Source organism: Sander vitreus, chromosome 16, assembly GCF_031162955.1.
Source record: "Sander vitreus isolate 19-12246 chromosome 16, sanVit1, whole genome shotgun sequence".
NCBI lineage: Eukaryota > Metazoa > Chordata > Actinopteri > Perciformes > Percidae > Sander > Sander vitreus.
In genome coordinates, this window is record NC_135870.1 from 18,462,293 (window position 1) to 18,488,697 (window position 26,405).

Consider the following 26,405-nt stretch of genomic DNA (forward strand, 5'->3'; position numbering starts at 1 on the left):
CTGCAGGTCTCTGCAGAATCTTTTATTATCTAATCTAGTTATTTATTTCTCTGCAGAGATGTCAGATGTTGTGATCCTTTCATGTCTCCAAACACGTACCTTTGTAAAGAGACAGAGGAAGTTTACAGTAACAGTTTTAAACAGACAATGTTACAAGTTGACCATAGAAACAGATCCATTCACAGCTGTGCATTTCAAAACTGAATTGATGTGATTATCAGAATCAAAGATCTTGTGTTTTTGCTAATTTAACACTCTGATATATATATATAGTAATATTGCAATTGCAGCTGTGTCTACCCTGCTATGATAAATGGTCTGTCAGATGTTTTGTAACGCAGAAGTGTACCTGCGTTAGTTTTGGTAAGTCAGCAAAGAAATCTGCTTGCTTTCATTTTTACAGTGCATGATAAAAAAAAATGTATGCAGGTGAGCTTTTATTGCAATGTAAAGACTTTGAATTGGGCCTGGAAAATGTGTATCTAATGAGTGATTTATTTCTTAACAGTTGGGACCGCAACAGAGACTGCAACAATCTATGTGTATATATATATATATATATATATATATATATATATATATATCTGAGGACCTTTTTAAAAGAAAAACATAGTGTACAGTACAGCTCTATTCATCATATGTATTTGAAGTGTGTCAGTCCTTCCATATGCCTCATAAAAATATGGGTTCATCCACAACAATCACTCCCTTCCATTAATTACAAGTACATAATTTCTTAGAAGATGCAGGCATCAATGGTGCTATTAAGCTGCACCAGTGCAGGTAATCAAGGGCCGTTGACTTGGATGTTTACCATTATATAAACAGTACACATTAGGGCTGATCCTGCCGCTTGGTTTGGCACTGGGGCATCATGCTGTCATGTAGGCCTACTTAGGGGAGAGCCTGAGGCCTTTGTTATTTGAAGTTTGTAAGACACTGAAGATATAAACTTAATACAATGGGCTGAAAATAATCAAAACATATATCCTGAAGACAATGGACCCTTGGGAAAAACATCACATAGCCCTTTGAGTTTTCTGATTTAGTTTCATTAAGCATATAGCCTATTTTCGAGGGACAATGCCTACTGAACAAAAAAATCGGCCCATAGTTAGAAGGCTAGAGCACACATCTGTTGGGCAGATGCTTGAAAGGCATCCCAAAGCCTACTAGTGCTATTGATAATTAAAAAAAACTATCTATTACTCATATACCTTCTTTCTCTGCATTTTTACTTGTTAAATGAAGACAAAGTTCATACTAACATTATGGCTGCACTATTTAAATGTCCCATGCCAGCAAGCCAGCATGCCTAACAACACTAAGCAGAGACCAGGAGCATTTTGGGTAATATTAACATGAGGGGAAAGAAAGATTAGCCTTACTGGCTGTGTCCGAAATCACTCACTACTCGCTATAGTGCTCTACATTAAACTCCCCTTTCAGCGAGTAGAGTAGTTAATGTGTGAGTGATTTCGGATACAGCCTCCTCGCAGTTTGAGGGTAAGCGTAAATAAGCGCCAGCCTCGGATGGCTGCACTATCACATATTCGCCCCACTAACGGTAGACTATCTTTCAAACACATTAAACACAGCAACGCCTCGACAGCTTAATTTATTATCCAATGAAGAGGTGTTTCACTCGTTCTACCTGGCTGCTCCGTGTAGCTTCAGCTTAAACACACACAGGTGGTGGGTGGAAAATGCTCTTTGTTTGCTAGTTTCGACGGTTACGCGCCTGCGTGCTCGCGCTCTTTAGTTTAGTTCACAGGTGCGCTCAGTTCAGCCCACAGGAGGGCACACTGCAGGTAGAGGTCGAGCCTTGACGTGAATACCGAAAGTAACAGAAATATTAAGAATGTCTCAGGCTACTGGTCTTTGTTGTTATGATAATGCGGAGCGCGTTGCAGCTGTAGTACTTACAGCAAGTATTTAAAACCAGTTTGGGGTAGTTAAAAGACCTGACTTCGCCTGAGCAGAAACAAAAATGGCTAACGTTAATACATTCAGCTAGTGTTGTTTATGACAGCGTGTTAAGTTGACAGCGTATTAAGTTGTATTTAAGTTGTCCAAATAAATGTAGATAACGTTCAAAGGACTGTGTATCTGGAGCAACATGTGTCCATTTTAAGTAGCCTAATGAATTCTTTTTTGAACAGCAGAGGATGACATGACAGATACAGCGGAGAGCACATTCAACATGGAGGATTTTTTCAAAACGGTAAATTTCTCACAGCTTGTGTCTGTTTTTTGTCTTGTCATATCCAGTAGCCTAAAGTAAGTGTCTGTCTGTGTATAGGTGGAGGAGGTGAGAAGCCTCATTGAAAAAATCTCCTGCCAAGCAGAAGAGGTGCAGAAAAGATATGGCGCCATCCTTTCTACTCCAAACCCAGACAAGAGTAAGTACAGAGCACCATCGTCATAATGAAATGTGGATATCTGGTTGGTAATGTCCCCATGAGCTAAACAAGTTTTTAAATTCTAGACAAGTAAAAACTTGACACCTTTATGGTTGTGCTGATGCTCTCAGATACCTATCCCCTCCTTCAGGGCACACAACATTGAAAGGACAAACAAAAAAGGCTTAACAGCCTTTGACAAACCCATCTGTGCCTATTTGTAGAAGGGGTAATGAGTATAATATGGAAATAGAAATAGATTTGTGTTTGTCATACACAGCTACATAATCTGCATGCACACACATGCTCCTACACAATGCTAATTACAATGTCATATCGACAATAAGCCAGACAGTAAGTGAAAATAAAACCACATCCAATGTGTCTGCAGGTGCTCTCCACACCATGTTATTGACAAATGTTGATTGTGTTTGATTAGCTCAATTCTACTTAAATGAGGTGGTCTGACATCGTTTGAGGTGAAATGTTATAGGGGAGGTTGACAAAGCTGCCATTAATCCGAATATTTAAAAAATAAATGCATTGTCATCTTTGACAACATCCCTAATTTTACTGCATGAAATACACCACATTAAATGTTGAAATTGTTCCTTCTTCCTGCTGATCCTTCGATGTTCTCAGAAAACAAAGACGAGCTGGAGCTGCTGAACAATGAGACCAAGAAGAACGCCAACTTGGTCCGAGCCAAGTTGAAATGTGAGTGGAGATTTGTTTTTGTTTTTATTCTTGCAAAATGTGCTTTTATACAGTAGATATTTATTTGGCTCATACTGTAGTTGAGGCGTAACGCAGTATGTACAGTGCAGTTTTTCAACATGCAGAGTTTACAATATGTGGCTTTATACCATCATTGTTTGAGACAAAGAGGAGGCTCTGTGCAGCAAATCGTGCTTTCTTAAATTCTGGGACTGTATAGTCTGTAACACAGGATTTGACTTGCAAATGGTTAGAAAAGGAAGGCTACTGTACTTCACTCTACTGGTCATCAATAAAAGACACTGCCTCACATTAATTAGTTGCAGGAATATTATATTATTACATTTGCATCAGACAATCTGTAATTTAACCAATACGTTTTCTATGACTGCATGCACAGAGTTGTGAATAGTGTGTTTTAATTTAAGTTTTGAAGTGGTTCTGTGCTTGATTTCATATTACATCTGTCTTATGGGTTCTTTCAGCAATGCAGAAGAACTTGGATGTGGATGAGAACAATAAAAGGGCCTCAGTAATTCAGCGTATTCAGAAGAACCAGGTCTGGCAGTACTTTTATTTCCTGTAAAAGCCAGATACATAAAGATGGTCAACTCTTGAGTTTATTACAAAGAAGCCTAAATATTTACGCACCTGACATAATGGTCTGTGTGCAAGTGATTTATATTTAATTGAATTCATTTTCATTTCTTGTTGAATAATCTGATTTCAATGTCTGATTTCACCAGCACTCACACCTGACTCGGTGCTTTGCTGAAGTCATGAGGGGCTACCATAAGGCACAAACTCTCCTTCAGAGAGAAATGCAAAGCACACATTCAGAGACAGCTGGAGATTGGTGAGTTGCCAAAACATGAACACTTGTTCCTCCCCCACTCTGCTCATTGTTGTGTAAATAGACTTCATATCATACACCAGGATGTTATCATGCCAGTAGAGTTATTGCAGGTGTTTCTAGACAGAAAGAGAGCAGAGGTGTAATTACGCCATCCTGTGGTGAACACCCAACAACTCATACACTTCCTGTTGGTTCATTTATGAAGACGCAACACAAATAAGTGTAGTGATTAGTGTAAGTGATAGTGATTGTCTATTTTGTGATAGGTCATTTAAGAAATAAGCCTGCACACTTTTTATAAAATAATGCGTTTGATATGGCAGCCTGTTAAAGGTCCCATGGCATGAAAATTTCACTTCATGAGGTTTTTCAACATTAATATGAGTTCCCCCAGCCTCCCTGTGGTCCCCCAGTGGCTAGAAATGGTGTTAGGTTTAAACCGAGCCCTGGGTATCCTGCTCTGCCTTTGAGAAAATGAAAGCTCAGATGGGCCGATCTGGAATCTTATAATATCTACCTCCCCTTTCTCTGCTTTGCCCACTCATGAGAGAGAGACATCATGGCTTTCAAACGAGCAAAGTGGCAGTTGGTCAAGGCCACACCCCCACTCTCCACCTTGCCCCCCCCTCCCTCCCTCCCTCTCTCCTCCTCAATAGCTACAGACACAGAAATGGCACGTACTAAGGAAAGCTCATTGTGGGACTGGCTCTAGTGGCTGTAATTCTGCACCAAGGCTGAATTTCGGGAAAGAGACTTCAGATACAGAATTAGGGGACCACTGAGGTCTATATAAAAACATCCAAAGAGCACCATGTCATGGGACCTTTAAACCAATTGTACAATCGCTGAAAAGTAATGTTAACCCATCAGTTTTGTCTTTATTTCAGTGGATGAAGTGACTACAGATGAAGAGTTGGAGGAGATGCTGCACCGTGACAATCTTGCCATCTTCATATCTGATGTTAGTGGAATAGCCTTTAGTTCTGGGCCATGAACATGACTATGCAATAGTTAGTAATATCTATTGTAGTTGTGTTTTTGTTGTTGGTCAACTTAGATATGCAGTTATAATGTAATGTGAAGCTAATAGGATTATGATTTATAAAATCAACTGATTCCTACCACAGATCAACTCTGACGCTCGAATTTCAAGCCAGGCTCTGAGTGAGATTGAATCTCGTCATCAGGACATCATCTGCCTCGAGTCCAGCATTAAACAGCTGCACGACATATTTGCTGACACTGCCATGCTGTTGGAGACTCAGGTAAAAACAGCTGCCTCGTTTTGGAAATGTTAATGACAAGTGAAATAAAGGAATATACTGATGTCAAGGGACCCACAACCTGACAGGTGTTATGTTTCTCTTCTATCAGGGGGAATTGATCAACAACATAGAAAAGAATGTAACTAGTGCTGCAGAGTATATAGACATATCCAAAGCAAAAACCTGTGAAGCAGTCGCGTACAAGAAGAACCCACAGAAGATAGCATCTCTCCCGAGCTTCTTCAAGCATTTCAAGAGAAAAACTACTGCTAAAACTGCTGCTGATCAAAACACCTCAGACTTAAACCATGACTGAGCTCCTGAGCCTGTTTGAACATTGACTGCACCAAACATCCTGAACAACATCAAAGCCTGTGCTCGATGGAACACGCTCTTCATCTGATTTATGGTACAGTGCCTGTCTGCCGCAAACACCTTCTAAAAAATAATGATGACGCTGTTATTTTTAACTCGGTGAATTTAAACTGCTTTGATAATGACCTGTCAAAAGAAAGTGACAAGATGCTGTGGACGGGCCAGCTTCTGAGGCCACATGCGAACTGTCAAAAGGGCAAAAATCTGAATTTTACCTCGTCAGTCAATGTTTACAGACTCCAAAATCCTAAGACTTAGGTTTCAGACATGGCAATAATACATATTTTAACACACTAACCCAAGCTACATTTTTAGATGCAAAACACTTTCTGGATTGATTTGGTCATTAATTCACTCACTCCCAGTTAGCTGGCGTTCCCCTTAGTGGCCAGTAGGTGGCATGACAACTTTAGATAGAACTCTGAACCAGGATCATTTACCTTCACTCCCCTCTGCAGTCCCGCTGAACTCTTGTGTTTTGTCTGATACTGTGTGTTTTACTAATTCAATGTAATGTCATGTCATTTAATACTCTGAAATAAATGTTTGTAATGTATAAACTGTAAGACTATGCCAATCCTAAAATAAACCTGTGGTGAATGCTATTGTACATAATTTATTACTGGTGCTTTATTGTGACGTGACTAAAAGAGGGAAAGGGATTGCTGTCAGTACACATACTGGAATCAATCAGTATGTGTGATGTACAAAAGCTATAGTCAGAGTCCTAAAAGTGCCACACAAAAAGTCCTCAAAAGTACAAGGAATGTAGTACTAAAAGGCCTTTCATGTTGAAGTACTGTGCATCATGAAATTTGGCCCCCACAAACGAAAGACGAGTTTCAGTTCTCAATGGAATAGATTTTTATGTTTCTGAAACTACTGGAGAGCGTCATCTTCCAAAATATATCTCATTCGGTGTTTTGATGGTGGTGGTGGAGAGTGCTCTGTAACATTGGATAAAATTGTCATACTCCTTCCATCTAGCAATCCTGATGGAGGCATTATCGTCCTGAAAGAGACCACTCCTAACAGGATAGAAATGTTTCATCATGGAATAAAGGTAACCACTCAATGCCAGGAAAATGCCACTTGTATTGAAGCATATGTATTTGTTACATATTCAGGTTTTTCTTTTAATTTGTCACCTGTCTGTAGTTTATGTATGATGGGCAATTGCTTGAAATTATTCATCACCTGTTTGTTTCTCGGTGGGATCTGACTGTAGGGGAGGATAGGCCAAAACTCAGACAAGCTCTTTCCTGCATCGTGGGAATGCTGCCAGAATGAACCCATTGACTTGTCTCTCAGACTGTATTTCTCTCTCTTTCCCCCACCTCCCCTCCTCTCTACCTACTGGATAAGATTTCACAGCACCTGTGCACTTTGCTGAAACCACTGATTTTTAAATAGGAAACTGAAGAGGAATAATAGATCAGGATGACCATGTAATTTGGAGAAAGAAAAAGGGGGAAAGTGACATAAGGACAGAAATTAAACAGACACAGGCCTACATAAAAACAAGGTTTCTTTATTGGTTGGGCCAGGGTGGTGAGGCCCACAACGTTGGTTTAAAAGACAATTTAAAAGGGCTGAGTGATGTGTGGCTGCATAAAGGGCGGGGCCCGGCTGTCTGCATTGATTGACAGGTCACCTCTGTCATTTAAACAAACAGAGCTAATGTGCTGAAAGTGGCCCATCTCAAAAAGAACCATTAAACATTTCCCCAGTTGGAATGGACTACACGGATGAACAAATGCATAGCAGGAAAGGTTGAAGGACAAAGGGGGGAACAGTCTCTTTTTCTGCCTCCTCACAGCCTCCAGAACAGGCTTACTTCTTGGCTTTGCCCTGGGCAGCCACAGCCTCCATGGCCTTCTTCACGGTCTCCTCATCACCGAGAAAAGCCATAGGCTTTACAGGCTTCAGGTTTGCGTCCAGCTCGTACACTATTGGGATTCCTGTGGGCAGGTTCAGCTCCATGATGGCTGCATCAGACATACCTGGAAAGACAGGCAGATAGACCAGACAGGTAGACACGGGAATAGCAAACAACTGAGGGAATGTAATTTATCCAAAACAAGGCTGTCTGGGGCTGAACTAGGCAGACAGGAAGGACAATGGTCTTACATAATAGAAGGACTAATAAGCAGTGCAGGGTTTCTTTATATCTGATTGTATTTTAAGTTATTTTAATTACAGCAATTGCCGATCTGGAATATATGATCTAAGAAACTTGATCTACTTCTTTCTGTCATCCTTGACACCCCCCACACCTATCCGACATTTACTATTGCCCAGTAGGCTCTCTAGCTCTCTCTTATCCATGTCTGTCCACTCCTTGAAAAAAGTACAACCTTTCTAGATAAAGGTCGTGACTGTAATGGGAACCCAGCTCATGACCCTGTCCCCTGTCCCTGAGCTCAGTCCCGGCATGCTATTTTTAAGCTCTGTAATCTACAACTGTGTGTGTGTGTGTGTGTGTGTGTGTGTGTGTGTGTGTGTGTGTTTGTGTAAAGACAAGTGTCTGTGGTTATTTAGGCCTTGACCTATGCAATGAAAGCTATTTTCAAACTGAAGTACTCTTTGCTATTTTGTGGTGTTAGATTTGTGTTAGAATGTCAACATTCACTTCTACTTTTCTCTTTTTTTCATTTTTTTTTTTTGTAGCTTTGTCCACCTACAAACCGTAATGCTCACCCTCTAAGTGCTTGACGATGCCCCGGAGGCTGTTGCCGTGGGCAGCGATGATAACGTTCTTTCCCGCCTTGATTTCAGGTGCGATGACATCATTCCAGAAAGGCAGGGCGCGGGCAATGGTGTCCTTCAGTGACTCACATGTGGGGAGCTCACCGGGCTTCAGATTCTTGTAGCGCCGGGACTGGAGGTAGAAAAAAGTAGTAGTTTACTTCTACAACAATTGACAGCAGTTCCATAACATAGGAGCACTTTAAAATAATTACATTAGTCTGATTAGTGTGGGAAATCATATTAACGTATTGCTGCTTATTCTAAATTAGTTAACACTTTCCTCCCTTAGTGTCAGTTGTCTCACCTCGCTGATGACTTTGTTGTAAGGATGGTCCTTGTCCATGGGTGGAGGTGGGATGTCAAAGGAGCGGCGCCAGATCTTCACCTGCTCCTCGCCGTGCTTTTCAGCCGTCTCGGCCTTGTTCAGACCAGTAAGGCCTCCGTAGTGACGCTCGTTCAGACGCCAGGTACGAATCACAGGCAGCCACATCTGGTCTGTGCCTTCCATGATGGTCCACAGGGTCTTGACAGCACGTTTCAGCACGGAGGTATAGCACACATCAAACTTGAGGCCTGCCTCTTTGATAGCCAGGGCTCCACGCTTGGCCTCCTCCACACCCTTCTCACTGAGGTCAGCATCGAACCAGCCGCAGAAGCGGTTCTCTTGGTTCCAGGCGCTTTCACCGTGACGGACAATAACCAAACGATGGGTCGCAGCCATGTTTACAGTGTGTCTCCTGAGTTTAACTTAAACCAAACACAGTTCCCTCAGCCCTTCTAAGTTGTGCACACATACACACACACACACTGTCTGACCAACAGTGAGCCCAAGCCAGCATACCACTCTTTTTATAGCAGCTGGGATAGTGGCAGTGCATAGCAGACAGGCCTCCATTCCTTTCCGCCTGTGAGAGGCATTCATGCTCTGATAGACATATAAGCCCAGCCAATAGGACCAGACCTCTGCTGGGAAGGTGGGAAATGTGGTGGCTGGGAAGGCCAGAGGTCAGATATTAAGCAAAAATAGCAACATGATCTTTAAACGGAGATCTGTGGAACAAAAGTGTAAAGATCAGAGTTGGCTGCAGAGAGGTGCCTCACTCTGAGATGAACAGTTTCATCACTAAGAAACTGCAGCTCATTGCACGGTGAAGTATTCATATGTTTAGTAAATATTACATTTGTTCACAGGGCATTTTTTGTGTGTATAATAATGAAAAAGAGGCTCATACAGGTCCACTAAGCTTCAAGACTGTGGTAGGGTGAAATGCATGGGCAACATGTTGCCAAAACACAGCTGAATTACAGCATGCACTCATGTACTTTGTCTTACTGTACATGTAGCTGCCAATTCCAGCAACTCAAATGATGCAACTAACTGACTACCACCACTTCTGCTACTACTCTTACACAAATAATAAGGTTTTTTTTTATTTAATTGAGGAGTCAAGATAACGCTAAAGATGCAGACACAGCAAAAGCTATAAAAGTAGTGTACAAAAGTTTCTCAGTTCAAAGAAAAAAAGCCTCCCCAAAAATCTTGAACTATATTCTGACTCATCTTAAGGGCTCAACCTGGTCCAACCTGAAACATTATCATATCTTAGCAAATCATCATAAAGTCTATATGTTAAATCTTAAACAGGCAGAGGAATTTATAAATTGTTATTACAGGCCATCACCACTAGGAGTTGCTCTAGTATAATTTTTACATGCACTGCGTCAAGTAAGACTGAGGAAGCCTGGCATTTTATCCCAAAAGGCATTTTATCCCATGGTTGTTAGATGTACATATATACCACATTATACGTCGTAACAGCTGTACAAGCATGGGTCTGACTGCAAACCAAAAGATCAAAGTGCTGCCCTCTGACAGGAAATTGCCCCGTCTCAGATTCTCTGCATACTTTTATTATACTTAAAGATTTAACTTATTATTTATTATTATACTTATTATTCTGAGTCTGGAGTCGAGAAATGTCTCGAGTTCCTCCCATGCTGGAAATATTATACGACACTGAGACAAATGATCAAAGCCAATTATTCCGCAGTATCCTTCATGAAAGTGAATGTTGGGAAGCACTCAAACTTACAGGACAGAGATACAAGTGCTGATGGAGGTTGGAAACTAAGCCACAGAGTCAAAGCTGTCAGGCAAAGTCAATGTCTCCTGCCACTCCAAATCAAATTATGATCAATATATAGAAAACAAAAGAGAAATACAATAGTCCAAAAATATAATATTAATGGAAATCCAGGCGTAATGCCAACCTGATTCATGTGATCATGATAAGGGGTTAGGTTACTGTATTGTACAAAGTAGGTACTAACAAGGATGACGGTGCAGGAAAAACACTGGATGTGCCTTTTCGTGGCTGGGTCTCTCTGGTTCTATGGTGAATTGACATTAACAGCACATGTACTGTTCAACCCTTGTAGGCAACCATTTTCCAGCCAAAAAAAAGCTGATACACCAGTTGAACGCTACCTGCCAAGACAGATAAAGTTACAGCGTGGCTGTTGAACATACTTTTGTTGACCATACACAACTTTTTAGGAGGAGCAGAGTGAACATTTGACTTGTTTTCATTAAGTGTCCAGAAATAAGTAATAATTTGAGCTCATTCTGTCAAATTGTTAAATCAGAGTTTGGGTTCTCAGTAGGCCAGGTGTCATGTTACACTAAATTCTGGTGCAATGTATCCAGCTGATGTACTTTTTTTCCTTTAAGACCTGTATACCTGTGAAGGCTATAAGCGCTGAATGTGAAGTGCTGAAACTGATTGCACTACAGCTGCTTATTCACAATGTGTGATGTAACGAACAGTGCATGTTTGGAGTGTTTTGTTGCCTGGCTGAATGATAGGTTTTGTTATGTATGTGAAACAGTGTACGCCTTGTGATGCAGGAAATCTAACACCAAAGAAATTGAATTAAAGCTACTTTTGTTCTTATGTCTGGTAAATGATCAAGCAGGCAATATTATTTAGGGTGGTGGCTGTATATCTGTCAGCTTGTTATTCAAAGTGCCCCTATAAGCTAAAAGAGGATTAATAATTCACCTATAAATACTAATAATAAAGCTATTTAACGTGACCACTTTTACCACCAAGCATGTGCCAATCCCAGTGAATAAATGATCTTCTACAACTGCACTGCCTGTGACTCAGTGTTATGTTCTTCTGTGGGTGACTTATCCTTGTTAAGACATGTAAGAGGAGCTGTGCATGTACAGTACATGACAGCAATAGAAAAATAGTTGGATTGTATATTGAGGTTGGAAGGCTTGGAATATGGATGTTGTGCACTGTAGGGTTACTGTTTTACAAAGTGTGTGATGCTGTTATCAGTTTAGCCTCAATGCCTGAAATAACTGGGCATTTTAAAAAGTAATCTTAGATACTTAGACTAAGGCTGAGTTTTTATGTTATGTCAATCAGCTTCACAGGGAGAACAAGCAACAACCTAGAAATTGGCACTATGAGTGAGTTAATTTGTACAAGAGGAGAAATTAATGGTCTACTTCCTGTCTTTCATTTCCCCAGGTCCTGTAAGCATCTTGTCTGCCAAAAATCGCCCTGGTGCAGATTGTCAGACTGCTGTTAGGGTGGGAAAGAGTGTACACAGGGGAGTTTGTGTGATCACAACTGTTACGATGACTCAGCCTGCAGCAGAGTCCATGCAGCTCCCACTGAAGTCCCCCACCTCTCACTGCCTGCCTCTCTTCTGTTTGGGCACAGCACTGTCTGCAAGTACTGGGGGGCCTTTGCTGCATAGGCAAATTACTGGAGCATTCACACTATGGATCAAGCACATACACACACACACACACACACACACACACACACACACACACACACACACACACACACACACACACACACACATATACAGATATTGCTGCAAAGCACTGCAATCCTTTTTTTCACTGAGCCACTGCATACCTGCACACACACACACACACACACACACACACCAGTCACACAAAAAATGGAAATCCATGTCAGCAGCTGGGTGTAGTTGACCTGCCAGGGTATCTGTGCTGCACTGTTTGTCTTATATAGAATTGAAAGAATAACCTGAAATGCTTATTACCAAAGGCAAAGAAGGCTTTTCTTTCATTGATAAAAACCTTGCTTTCAAACATTAACAATATGTTTCAGTGTCTATGTTTTGATTAGTGATCATATGCTTTCTCCCCAAAATTACTGCCAGATTCCAAGACATGTACCGATTCAGAAAATATATTGTGTCAGATTTGCATGCGGTCCTTTTGCAGAATCAGAAAAAGACAAGAACAAAGATGAGATTTTTTATAGTAAATATTAGACAAAAAGGGGGGAAAAAAACAGATATAACACGTACACTGCTAATTAACCAATGCCATTGCAAACAGCCAATCTTATTGATAGACCAAGACATTTGAAAATAACATGTGACCTCTAACCTTCTGTTTGGGATATTATCATTGCAGGTCTTATGAGGTTGTAGGCTGCAGTTCTGCTCTCCACCAGAAGGAGAGATGCTGTGTCACGGCTGTTAAATGAGGACACCCCCTCCCCTCTCATCTGCAGTGAGAATAGCACAACAAGTATGTTTTAGCATGTTTTTGCTATAAATATAGTATATGAAACGCCAAACAAAATGTATCACAGGTATTTGCAGTAAAGCAAACTGTGATTAATCTGTTTTTATTACAAGTGATTTTGTTTAGCTTGGATGAACCCTACTATTATGACAAGACAAACAGAAGCAGTTTGTAATTTTGCAACTTCTTCCCTGCTGTCTTTTCTTCTTTCTATCTTTAACTCAGTTCCCTCCTACACTTATTCCCATGGATCCTCTCTGTCTCATTTCTTGCCGTTGCAGTGTAAGCCTATCGAGCCTGCATTGTCAGTGTTTGGGGAAAGCGCTTGCGTCAGAGCTCGCTGTCCTGCTATAAAAGCCCAGGCTGCTGCAGCAGCAAGCAGTAGAGGCTTAAACCTGAGCCCTTCATACACCTCCACACACACACACACACACACACATATACACAAAGAGGAGAGGGAGAGCAGCCTGTCCTCCCACCACTGAGCCATGAGTAGCATCGGATATGACCCCTACTACTCTGCCTCGCCATACAGACGCTGGTATGTCGAGGCTCCCCCTCGTGTCGCCGTAACCAGAGGGAGGACCCACTCCGTCTACTCCTCCCATGCATCCCCGATGTCCTCCCGTGTCAAGTACTCCTCTCCTGGCCGGGTGCTGCTCTCCTCCTCCTCACAAGCCTCTTCCCTGGAGCTGGAGCTTAGCCAGGCAGCCCAGATCAGCTCTGATTTCCGCACCGTACGCACACAAGAGCGTAGCCAGCTGCAGGACCTCAACGACCGCTTCGCTGGCTTCATTGAGAGAGTGCGTGAGCTGGAGCAGCAGAACCGTGCTCTGGAGGCAGAGCTGCTGCTGCTGAGGCAGAGGCACAACGAGCCATCCCGCCTGAGAGCGCTGTATGAGCAAGAGGCCCGGTCCCTGAGAGCCGCCGTGGATGAGGCCAGGGCAGAACAACAGGCTGTGCTGGGACAGAGAGAGCGGCTGGAACAAACCCTGAGCGCCTTGCAGGGTCGATATGAGGAGGAGGTGCTGGCTCGTGAAGAGGCCGAGGGCCGGCTGATGGACGCCCGTCGTGGGGCCGACCAGGCTGCCTTAGCTAAGGCTGAGCTGGAGAAGAGCGTCGAAACTCTGCTGGAGGAGCTGGCCTTCCTCAAGAGGATTCATGAAGGCGAGGTGGTTGAGCTTCAGGCCCAGGTCCAGCTGGGTGTCCAGGTGGCGGTAGAGTCTGAGGCCGCAGCTCCAGACCTCTCCGGGGCTCTCAGGGACATCCGGTCCCAGTATGAAAGGCTGGCAGCAAGAAACATGCAGGCAGCAGAGGAGTGGTTCAGAGTGAAGGTGGGCACCATGACTGAAACGGTGGCCCAGCACAGTGACGCCATGAGAAGCTCCAAGGACGAAGCAGGAGAGTACCGACGCCAGCTCCAGGCCCGCCTGCTGGAGATCGATGCATGCAGAGGCCTCAATGAATCCCTGCAGAAACAGCTGCATGAGATGGAGGACAAGCAGAACGCTGAGATAGATTCTATGCACGTCAGTAGTGTATTTCGGTGTATTCTATCCTCATGTGTTATTAATTATTCAGATCTTTTGATTATGGGGGGGGTTATTCATCCCTAAAAGTATTACTTAAGGGTTTCATTTTATTTCATGATATACTGTATGTCCTTTTGTCTTCACTTCTTCTATTTAGGACACCATTGCAGAGCTGGAGAGTGAGCTAAGGGGCACCAAACAGGAAATGGCACGTTACCTGAAAGAGTACCAGGACCTTCTGAATGTCAAGATGGCTCTGGACATCGAGATTGCTGCATACAGGTGAGTAGCAATAACAGTGAAGCTGAGAAATCCTTTCTGGAAATGAAAAGAATCAACGACAACAAAGCGACGGAATTTCTTAGTAGCGATGATTTTAGCATGTTAACGTGGTGCAAAAATGATTATGTGGGAGACACACCTTTTAGATAGATTTAGAGGTTATTCACAAGGTCATTTAAGGTGAAAATAGTTGTTAACATTTAAGTAAAACGTACCTGCATGTTCATCAGAGTGCATTAGCGTATTCAAACACAGCTATAGTATTTTTTCATGTTTCTTTTTATGTATTTATGTCTGCAAAGTTTATGGCAAAACTAAATGTATAATTGATTCATGTTGATGTTTAGGCTCTTAGTATAGAAAAGTCAAAAAAGAGCAGGTCACTTTTTTTGGTGAACATATTCTGGGATTAAGCCCTAATCAGAGATTTATTAGAATCAGTGTTCACTTTCCACACTTTATATCAGACATTTTGAGTTCCCATCTGAAGTACTCATCTCCTGTCTTTCCATCAACCTCTACAGGAAGCTGCTGGAAGGGGAGGAGTCTCGCTTCAGTGTAGGAGGGCCTGGTGGTGTGTCCTCTATGTACAGCCACAGTTTCTCAGCTCCCTGCTTCGCCCGGCCCATCCTCTCCAGCATGAGCTCTGGCTCCTCCTACCTGATGACATCACGCCTGCTCAGCTCCAGTTTCAGCACCACCGAGGGGGTCATCTCTGCCAGCCACACCCAGCAAGCAGAGGCCAGCCCCCCCGGGGAAGAGGAGGAAGTAAAGGAGGAAGAGGAGGAGGAGAAGGAAGAGGAGGAAGGACAGGAGACGGAGGAGACAAAGGGGGAAGAGGAGAAGGAGGATGAAGAGGAAGGAGAGGAGGAGGGAGATAAAGAGAAAGAAGATGAAGAAGAGGCTAAGGGAGATGAAGAAGCTAAGGAGGGAGAAGAGGGTTAGTGCATTGTTTTTTAGTTTATTCTGAAATGGCTCGATTCAACTTCAATTATTAAGGTCATGATGACAAATAATAATACAATTCTCATCTATTGATACAGGTGGTGATGGGGAGGAGCAAACGGAAGAGGTGACAGAGGCCGCTGAAGAGGACGGGGAGAAAGAGGACAAAGGAGAAGGAGAGGAAACACAAGAGGAGGTAAAAACGGAAGGAGGTGATGACAAAGATGAGGATGCAAAAGAAGAAGAAAAAGAGGAGAAAGAAGAAGCAAAAAAAGGCGAAGAGAAAGAAGACAAAGCGGATGCCAAAAAAGACGACAAAGCTGAAGACAAAGCCGATGACATAGTTGAAGACAAAGCTGACGACAAAGCCGACGACAAAGATGACAAAGTTCCTCCGAAAACCGATGACAAAGCTGACGCCAAAATGGAGAAAGAGGAAGGAAAAGCAATCAAACCTGAAGCTGCAGAAGAAAAAAGCACAAAGGGTCAAAAGTAAGCCAGTAGCCCCAGCCAACTTCAGCCAAGACTGTCTATTAGCGCGATAACCTGTAGAGACATCTAAGCTATCCTCTTGAATCTGCTTGTGGTGCTCAATAAAACAGTCCAATAGCCATTTAAAGCAACAAATCAAGGTTAACTGCTTGCCAAAATCCAGATTAGTCCATAAAGGTCTGGTTGCACACTTTCTGATGAGTGTAATATGTGTTACTTCTGAATGCAAAAGTGAGCGTGTGAGTTTTTGGTGATTAAATAAACACCTCTTAAAGCCATGTGTGTCATTGATTTTGAGCCTGGTAAAGCACAAACAAGTTCCGATGTAACTTTTAACACCTGGCAAGTAGATGAAAGACAGATTTACAGCATAGGCCTTTGTAAATGCTGTTGTTCTATAATCACCTTGCCAGTGGAAAAATGTGAGCACGCATCACTAATTCACTAATTCCATGTTTCCCAGTCGATCAGGCAATTACAAATAGTCACTCATTATAACGTCAGTATTTGTTGTGTAGCCCTTTAGGCTTTCAAGGTCTGACACTCTGTCCCCCCCCCCACCACCCTTCCCCCATCAGACAAAATCAAGGCAATGCAGCCCTCTAAACAACCCTCCCCAACCATTTTGATTGATTCTGACAGTAATGTAAACATATTAGTGCTGTCAAACGATTAAAATATTTAATCGCGATTAATCGCATTAATGTCATAGTTAATTCTCAATTAATCACAATTAATCACACATTTTTATCTATTCTAAATCCTTGATTTCTTTTTGGCCCATTTTTTCTCATTTTAATGATCTTATCAACATGAAAAAGTGGATCGGCTTGCTTTGTGCAAATGTTGTTTTAAGTTTGTTATTAGTTGTGGTATCCATGTGCTTCTGTCTGAAGCATAGACTGTTAATATTAATATACAGTCTATGGTCTGAAGTCATCCATTGTCGCCTGGCTTTGACAAGGGGGCGAAGAATTCGCATCAGCTGTATGCTTGGCCATCAAGTGGTATTTCAGACTGGACGTGCTGCGATGATAGCTCAGTTCACAACGACAAAACACACAGATCACTTTGATCTTGTCAATGGAACCATTTGGCAACTTTTTCAAAAGAAAGCTTTCCATTCAGAATGTTATTGGCATCCATTTCGGCGTCTCGCGCTCGCCATCCACTCAAAACGTAATGTTAGCCTACTACTCTTTGGCCGGCTCGCAAGCCCAAACAAGTGTTTTTTTTCCGGTGTGGTGTAGTTTTTCTAACGTTACTAGTTGTTGCAACAGCCTGTGAAAAAAACTACAAAGTTTGCTAGACCAAAAAGAACGTTAATCTCGCGGAAAAAGAAATTGACGCCGTTAAAATGGGTTTGCGTTAACGCCGTTAATAACGCGTTTAACTGACAGCACTAAAAAATATATATATGATATGGTAGTGCAGCACAAAAAAGTTATTAGCCTATACGTTTTTGTCACTCCTAGGCCTACTATTATATTTTGACTTCCTTCCTTTAATTATATTCTATAAGCCAGAGATCTTCAACAGGGGGTCTGCAATCCCTGGGGCGTCCTCAGAGTCACTGCAGGGGGGCTGCCAAATTATTGTTTAGTACTTTTTTGAACGTTTTTTCCCCCTCAAAATTAAAATATGTCTTAACATATATATGATTCCAACATATTATTAGAAAAGATAAATCAGCCTATTTAGAAAAAAACACATCTACACACCTCTAAAGTAGCCACTATTGTAGCCATCCACAGACACAGGTAAGCTTTGGATTCACTGTGCCTTCCACATACATGTATGTTTGACATTGAAACATGATGATGTGGATATGTAAATAGAAGCTTAGTAATGTAGGGCACCATGAAAAGGTATGTGTATAGGCTTTAGGCCAGGCCCAGTTTAATATGCAACTCAATTTTACACAATATAAATGTTGTGGGGGTCCCTGCTCATCTCTTTCAGGTTAGGGGTCCGGGTCCTTGGCCTAAAAACGTGTAAGACTCCTGCTATAAGCATTGATCTACGTTTTGGAATCACTGCTCCCATAGTGCTTTGGTGGATGTAAACAGGAAGTATAATGTTGCCATGTAGTGAGTGGATGTGAGCCCCTTGTTTACCATTTTGGCAAATTGGCACCATTAAAAATATGACGAATTAGCTATTAGCAGTTCCGGTTTGCAATGTACCCATGCATGTACTGACAAATGTCACTTGATTACTTTGAAACTGAAGAAAACTTATTAACCTGAAGAATTTTCAGGTAAGTTCTGGAGTTATTATTTTTCTATGATTTCCAAGGGTATTTGTGTACGTGTATTCGCAATGGAAATGTGTGTGCATCACGTCTGAGTGATCATGTTTGACTGAGTTATCACGTAAATTGCATCAATCGGCGTAGGGTTTTGAAGTCCCTTAATTGCCCCCTCCATGGGCTGCAGCTGCAAGTTCTGACCGTAGGTTCTTCTGACCGTGTTTTAGCAAGCCAAACTACAATAGTTCTACTTCCCCGTTGTGTTTAAAACATGCACATGTGCCGTTCACCTCATACAGTGGTTCACAAGCAACAAAATCTACCCTTACTCATGTCACTCACACATGTATCACATCCAGGGGCCCTGCTGCAACAGCATTACTTGGTCTGATATGAATTGTAGCAAATGGTGGCTAATATTAGCTTACGTTAGCAACTGCTGTGTGCAACTAGGAGGACTCATTAGCATACAGTTGGTACGAGTTTAGAGAAGAGTCGTGAAGTCAATGTTAAAGTCAAAGTTTGCAAATATTAGCTAACATTAGCTAACATTAGCCACCAACATAAGCTTAGACCAAAGCTGGAAGTAGTAGCAAAACCCCTGGGAGTAGGCTACTGAAGTGTGTGTGTGTGTGTGTGTGTGTGTGTGTGTGTGTGTGTGTGTGTGTGTGTGTTTTCTTTAAAAGTTACATATAGTCAGTAGGCGATATGAAGGAGCATGCCAACCCCCTTGTTTGAACCCCCCCCCTTTTAACATGCCATCCCCCCTCTCCATCCCCTATAGTAGCCTAGTTGAATATGTTAGTCTCGTCTGCCAGGTTTGTGCAAGTTAGAGTCTATGGTCCGACCATGGCTCTGAAATATCAGTAACCTAACTGTGCGATGTATTGCTTTGTGTGCCTTCTATCCTAATCTTGTGGGTTCCATGTCAGTGCCTGCTTGCACTGCATAAAGTCCCACAAACTTTTAAAAAGCTGTAAACAGTGACTGATTACCAGAATAAGGAACATACACACACAGTATTGTATGCTTGTAGCTACAGTAACAAACTAATGATGATGATAATGATTACTTCAAGGGTGTTCTGTTTTATCACGCCATTTACATGTGATACAAGATGACCCATAACCTTGTTTTTGCAATAAACTGAAAGACTAGTAGTAACACTTGATATTCTGTTTAACAAGTACATCCATAATCTTCTCTTATGTGATAAGAGACCATAGTCACACCCTGATGCACATTATCCTCTGACACCTGGCATCACCGAGCAGCCACTCTGTTATTTTACTCCTTTGGATAGTAGACATTAGGTGTGGACAGTCTGCAGCAGCAGCAAGCTCCCTGCATCAGGTATGGTGCCTGCATACAGCCCTGGTGGTGGGTTTAAAAAACTGATTGTGTAAATCATTAGACACTGATGCAGTGTTATTTCTTTGCACACAGCTTCTCAGCACTGACATCTGCCATATTTTGCTGTTGAGAAAAGAATAAAACAAAGCCACTTAGTTAAAACCTCATTCAGCAGCACACCAATCCAATCTAAAGCGGAAGAAATTTCAGTGATATACCCATAAGCCGAGAAACATATCTTGCCAATGCCCATCCTTTCAGCGAGGTCAGTCAAACCTTATCACACTCCAAAATTAAATATCCACTAAACATGTCCAGAAAATGATTAATGGCATTCATTTAAAGGAAATCCAATAACTTTTTTAATTAAATTAGATAACATAGTTCACATCCTTGATTGATAACATCGTTTTTTTTAAAATAGCATTATTGGCAAATTTGGCAATTATTAAAGAGCTGCTTTTGATTATAAAACAATATTGGTCTAAATGTTAATCATAAATCGTAATACAGCATACATTTATGTGGCCACTAGAACTTAGTGTGAAATCTAAAATGATCATATGGGGGAAGGGCTGAAAAAGACTTACATTTCTTGTGTTTTTTTTATTTTTTATAAATGTAACATTACCTTTTAATATTCATTAATACTATCTCCACAGATTGGTAGCAGTAATAAAAAACATTTGAATGAGTATAAGTTAGATTAGTTGACCACATTAAATCACATGGGGTAATAAGACATAGCCTAATAACTTTTTATAACTAAACATTTATTGTAAAGCTCTATTCTGCCAAGTTGTAATACTTTCAGCTACTTACAAACTACTTAATATAACTACTCTAATGTAAGTGTTGATATATGTAGGTCTATATACAGTTGCAAAAAATAATATATTTTTTTCTAAAAGCAATAAGTAATATAAATGGAAATTTAATTAATTCATGGAAATAAAATAATGCCTTAATGTACTGTAGGATAAGTATATTGGCCTAAATGTGTACATGTTTGTCCTTTACCCCCCTTCAATTCTGACACTGGTTGCAATACAAATTGACAAGACACAATATTCTTTTTTACTTCATTATGACATTTATTGAGCAAATGCTGCTGGGAAATCGTTCATGATGAGTAAAGTCATGGGATTGCAAACAGTAGCACCTCATTTATTTCTGTATTTAAATTCAAGTCCATCCTATGCAAGGATGCATAAATCTGCGCATTTGCAGTTTTTTTTTTTCTTTAGTTGCACTCAGGTAAACATAACAGACACTGATAAAAAGCATGTTTAAGGCTAGTAGTTTCTTCAGGTTCGTTAAGCTTTAACTGCTTCAGTTACTGGCTGTATATGGTCATTTGTTTATCATATCACTGCCCGTCTCTTTTATTCTCTGTATGTTGTGTATTTCTTGTTAGTTTCTTTTTGGCTCAGTTGGTATCTTCACATGCCAAGTAAGGCGTCTTCAGTAAAGTAGAGGACCCTCCCACCTGCCTTCCCATCCCCTTTCTCAACCTTAATAATATTTCTCTCACTCTCCCACCCACATTACTTATATTCCTTTTACATATATACTATTTTTACAGTGTATTTCTACCATACATAACATACAGATAAGAGAGGAAAGTACTCCCCTCTCCTGAGCTAGCATGCAGAGACCCCCCCTCCCTCCCGTGAGCTCACCCGTGAACTGCAGAAAGAAAGAAAAAGAGGATAAAATGTCTCAGTCGCTCGCTCCTGACACGTCTGTAGCGAAGCCCCTTTAAAGCTGTCTCTCAACATGCATTTTTGAAATTTGTAGCATTTGAATTTTGGCTTCTCTGTATGATTTGTTTTGTATGAGAGTGGTTTTCTTTATTACATCGCTCTAGCTGTATTATTTTCTTTGTTACGTTAGTTCTGGGTTGATTTGCTTGCCTTCGTGTCCTCTCTGCCGGCTCAGCCGTCTGGAGTCTGCTCATTCGGCCTCCGTCACCTGCTTGATGGACTGGGTGGAGTGCTTCTCGGTTTTCTTGGTGGAGACCTGCATCACCTCCTCCACTTCCTCCTTCATCGTCTCGGTCACAGTGACAGATTTGGTCACATGCTTGGATCCGTCCTCTCCGGTGGTGATTGTCTCCACGGTTTTGGTGATCACCACTTTCTGGCTGCCATCTTCCTTGGACGGGCTCTCGTCCACGCCGTTAGCGATCACGTCGCCTTCTTTCCCCTCGTCCTTCTTCTCTATCTCTTCTGGGCTGCTCTTTTCTAAATCGCCATTCATGGCAACATCCTTCTTTTCTACCTTTTTATCTGTTGAGTCGCTCTTTTTCTCTGATTTCTCTTCGGCAGCTTTAGGGGCCTCAGGCTTGGCGGTCTCGGTCTTTGGGGATTCAGCTCTTGGAGATTCAGGTTTTGGGGATTCAGACTTAGGGGACTCGGCTTTTGGGGAGCTAGGTTTTGGGGATTCTGACTTAGGGGACTCGGCTTTTGGGGAGCTAGGTTTTGGGGATTCAGACTTAGGGGACTCGGCTTTTGGGGAGCTAGGTTTTGGGGATTCTGACTTAGGGGACTCGGCTTTTGGGGAGCTAGGTTTTGGGGATTCTGACTTAGGGGACTCTGCTTTTGGGGAGCTAGGTTTTGGGGATTCTGACTTCGGTGAGCCTACTTTGGGGGACTCAGACTTCGGAGATGCAGGCTTTGGGGATTCAGGCTTTGGAGAATCAGGTTTTGATGCCTCAGTTTTGGCAGCTTCCTCCTCCTTTGCCTCGGGCTTTGCAGCCTCTGTTTTCGGAGCATCTGTCTTGGCTACAGCTTCTTCTGATTTGTCGTCCGCTTTCTCATCCTTTTTGCCTTTGTCAGCATCCTCTTTTTCCTCTTTCTCATCTCCGCTTTTGGATGCTTTCTCACTGCCTGCATCTTCATCCTGATCGCCGCCCTCCTCTTCGGCACCAGCTTCCTCTTCTCCTTCTTTGTCTCCGGCCTTCTCTTTGTCAGGAGTGGCTTCAGACTCTGGTGCTTTGGAGCACAATACTGTCTCCTCAACTTCCTCATCTCCCTCTTCTCCTTCCTCACCTTCCTCTGCATCATCCCCCTTTTCCTTTTCCCCTCCCTCACCTTCTTCTTCCTTCTCTCCTTCTTCACCGCCTTCTCCCTCCCCCTCTTCTTCCTCATCGCCACCTTTTACATCCTCCTCTTCCTCCTTAGCGGGTGCACTAGAGCTAACTTTGGCTTCAGTGGCGGCTACAACTTCCTCTTCCTCGCCCTCACCCTCTTCTCCCTCTTCCCCTGCGCCCTCTGCTTCCTCTTCCTCTCCCTCTCCTCCCTCTTCCCCCTCGTCCTCTTCCTCATCTCCTCCCCCTCCGAGTGTGGCAGACAGCTCTTGTGCTATGTCTGCCAGGGCCTGATCCATTTCAGACTTTTCGTCTTCCACCCTCGTCTCCTCGATGATCTCCTCCACAAACTTGTGCTGCACCTTAAACTTGGGAGGCTCTGATTTAGAGATTCTGGTGGGGGTGACTGCCTGGCGATAAGGGAAAGTGCTGAAGTGGGTCTCCTCGCCCTCCAGGAGTTTCCTGGGCAAAACAAATGTATACATTTAGTAATTAATTTGTTACAGAGAAGGGTACACATTTTTGTGAAATGACTGTAAATGTTATTTCTACTTTTGAAATGTCAAATACCTGCAGTGGTGGAGGAAGTTCTTTTATTTAAGTAAAAGTAGCATAACTACAGTGTAGAAATACTTGGTTACAAGTAAAAGTCCTGCATTCTAAACTTTACTAAAGTAAAAGTACAAAAGTATTAGCATCGCAATATACTTAAACTACCAACAAGTTCTCATTATGCAGAATGGCCCATTTCTGAATAATACAAATTATATTATTGGATTATAATTAATGATGCATTAATGTGTTCATGTTATAATGTTGGAGTGTATTTGAATTACTTCATATACTGCTGTGTAGCTTGATATATAATAATATATCATCATGTATTTGTTTATGTGTTTTTTTTGTTTTAAGGATCTGAATCTGCAAAGTCAGTTAAGTTATAAAATAAATGTAGTGGAGTAAGAAGATAATATGTTCCCTTAAAATGTACTGGAGTAGAAGTATAAAGTTGCTTAAAATGGAAATACTCAAGTGAAGTACAAGTACCTCAAAATTTTAGTTAAGTACATGTATTCTACTTAGTTACATTCCACCACTGTATACCTGTATGCAGCAATCTCAATGTCCAACGCCATCTTGACATTGAGCAGGTCCTGGTACTCGCGCAGGTGACGAGCCATCTCCCATTTGGTGCTCTTGAGCTCATTATCCATCTGGTGAATTGTCTCCTGAGGAACAACAGAGCAGACACGATGCAAGGCTAATTAACTACAACAGAATGACGTGCAGAGCAAAGCTTCCTTCTCTTTTGCAGATAAATGTATGTAGCTCTGTTCATGGATTACCAAGAACCATGGCGGCAGTTGTACAAAGGCTTCCAAAACCTTTTTCAAATTGACCTTTAAATTAAACTCAATCCCTGTTCATTTATTCCGCTTTTGTTCTCTGTGCACATTTGTATGAACTCGATAGACTTTGTGCCCCAAAGGCTGTTGCTTTAATGTAATCTGACGCAATACAGTATATTCTAGAGAAGTTGAGTGCCTCTTTTTCAAGGACAGTCTCCACACTTGTCAATACACCCCCCACCCCCGCCCCAAAATCTCAGTGGTGTGATGTAGCTCTAAGGACAGAGCCAATGAAGGCATGGACTCTGACTCAGCAATACAGAGAGGGGGGTCTGCTGCAGTGTCCCCCTTCTTTAACCATTTCCTGACACTTGATGCTCATAGCAATCATTATGCAGCAGAAAATGTGTCAACACAGGCCCTTAACTGTAATATAGAAAAGAAAATATGATCCATTCCAATGTTATTAAGTACGTTTTCTATTGTTAAGTCCCTCACATAAAAACTGCGTCACTAAGATATAACAAATTAATGAAATATTTAGTGGATTTACTTCATCTGTCCGTCATTATGATAGCAACTAAACTCCGAGTGTGACGTTTTAAACAAAAAATAAAGTAGCATACACTATTTTAAAGTCTACTCCAACTATCTCCAGCCCTTTACGCCCGGCTGTGCGGCTGCCCGGAGCTGTTTCCTACCTGCAGGCTGGACAGATCGCTGTTGTGGCGGTCCTCGATGTCATTCAGCTGCCTCTCCAGCGAGTCTCTTGTCCCGCGGACGGACTCCAGCTCCACCGTCTTGGACTGCAGCTGGCGGCGGTAGTCGGATATCTCATCACGGGCGGACTTTATAGCGTCCTTGTTCTGCTCCGCAGCCTCGGTGAGCTTGGCGTAGCGGCACATGAACCAGTTCTCCACCTGCTGCAGGTTCTGGTTCGAGTGGCCCTCCAGCTCGCAGCGGATCTCCCGGAGAGCCTCGGTGATGTCTGTCTTCTGGAGGTCTTGCCTCTTCATGGTCACCTGAGACTCCTGGATCTGGGCGATGAGCTCGCTCACCTCTTCCTCGTGGTTGTTGCGAATATAGGCGATCTCATCCTGCAGCGACTGCACTTTCTTATCCAACTCCGACTTCACCAACTTCGAGTCCCCGGTTTCCTTCCTCAGGGCGCGGATTATGGCCTCTGTCTCCTCCCGGATGCGAGCCTCTTCGTCCAAGCGCTCCCTCAGCCGCTGGATATCCTCGTCGATATGGTCGGTGTCGAGCTGGATTTGCGCCTTGTCATGGTGGATCTGCTCCAGCATGGAGCGAAGCTCCTGCAGCTCCTGGTCGTAGACGTCGCCCAGCTGGGAGCGCGACACCTGCTTCTGCCGCAGTGCCTGGATCTCCGACTCGATCTGCGTGTTCTGCTGCTCCAGGTAGTGCACCTTGTCAATGTAAACAGCAAAACGGTCGTTGAGCCCTTGAAGTTGCTCTTTCTCGCTAGATCGCTTGTAGTCTCCGTTCAGGATGGAGGTTTGACTATAATCAACGCTGTCGGCGGAGCTGAGCACCGTTGAGCCGTAAGCTCGGGACACCGGCATGTTCACGCTCCTCTTGTAGGACGTGGTCATGGTGGAGCCGGGGCTTGCCCGGGACCAAGACTGGGAGCGAAAGCCGCTGGAGGGGGTGCCACCGGAGCGGCTGTAGCCGTAGCCGGTCGTCCTAGTATCCATAGTTCTCCTGAAGGGGCTCCCTACCGTGTCCACCGGGTAACTCATCCGGTCAGACTACCGGGGATGTAAGCAGGAATGAAGGGGGACGGTGCAGGGGGTATATGTGTTATGTGTGTATGTGTGTGTGTGTGTGTGTGTGTGCAGGTGAGGGGTGTATGGCATTCACAGCGACTGAGAGCTCCTCTGCCTGCTCCTTTTATATGAGGCTCTGTCGATAACGAGGCAAGTCCAAGCAGTTTAGTTTCGTCCATGGAGGGGAGGGGGAGGGGGGAGGGGCCACCCCCCTCAGGCAGTCTGCTAATGGTCCGGGGTCCCGTTCAGTCTCACCCACGTGCTCCATGCGCTACGTGGGTGTCCGATTTAGATAGTATCTATCTATCTAAATAATTTGAAGTAAAAAAACAGTCTCACATCTCTTTAGTCAGATCCAGATCAAGATGT

At 42.8% G+C, this 26,405-nt stretch overlaps 3 protein-coding genes, 1 long non-coding RNA gene and 1 pseudogene across 5 annotated transcripts; 3 read left to right on the plus strand and 2 right to left on the minus strand.

Moving 5' to 3' along the window:
• The first annotated feature begins 1,751 nt into the window (after window positions 1-1,751).
• LOC144531568 (syntaxin-2-like) lies at window positions 1,752-6,230 on the plus strand (annotated as a pseudogene). Its single transcript, XR_013503232.1, has 9 exons — window positions 1,752-1,811; window positions 2,163-2,224; window positions 2,303-2,402; window positions 3,045-3,119; window positions 3,605-3,678; window positions 3,866-3,975; window positions 4,863-4,936; window positions 5,103-5,240; window positions 5,350-6,230. The product of XR_013503232.1 is annotated as a syntaxin-2-like (transcript).
• Window positions 6,231-6,600: 370 nt separating this feature from the next.
• Window positions 6,601-8,745, plus strand: LOC144531571 (uncharacterized). Its single transcript, XR_013503233.1, has 3 exons — window positions 6,601-6,678; window positions 8,394-8,502; window positions 8,656-8,745. It is a non-coding gene; the product is annotated as an uncharacterized LOC144531571 (long non-coding RNA).
• On the minus strand, window positions 7,131-9,087 carry pgam2 (phosphoglycerate mutase 2 (muscle)). Its single transcript, XM_078271800.1, has 3 exons — window positions 8,671-9,087; window positions 8,316-8,496; window positions 7,131-7,618 (listed from the first exon to the last, which is right to left on the minus strand). Exons 1-3 carry the CDS (start codon window positions 9,085-9,087, stop codon window positions 7,449-7,451), a joined length of 768 nt encoding a protein of 255 aa, XP_078127926.1. The 3' UTR covers window positions 7,131-7,448.
• A 4,131-nt stretch (window positions 9,088-13,218) lies between these two features.
• On the plus strand, window positions 13,219-16,463 carry LOC144531705 (neurofilament light polypeptide-like). Its single transcript, XM_078271963.1, has 4 exons — window positions 13,219-14,483; window positions 14,644-14,768; window positions 15,293-15,708; window positions 15,812-16,463. The coding sequence occupies exons 1-4, from the start codon at window positions 13,443-13,445 to the stop codon at window positions 16,207-16,209; spliced, it is 1,980 nt and encodes a 659-aa protein (XP_078128089.1). The 5' UTR covers window positions 13,219-13,442; the 3' UTR covers window positions 16,210-16,463.
• Window positions 16,464-20,890: 4,427 nt separating this feature from the next.
• On the minus strand, window positions 20,891-26,158 carry nefma (neurofilament medium chain a). Its single transcript, XM_078271896.1, has 3 exons — window positions 24,951-26,158; window positions 24,005-24,129; window positions 20,891-23,362 (listed from the first exon to the last, which is right to left on the minus strand). The coding sequence occupies exons 1-3, from the start codon at window positions 26,007-26,009 to the stop codon at window positions 21,766-21,768; spliced, it is 2,781 nt and encodes a 926-aa protein (XP_078128022.1). The 5' UTR covers window positions 26,010-26,158; the 3' UTR covers window positions 20,891-21,765.
• Between the last annotated feature and the right edge of the window lie 247 nt (window positions 26,159-26,405).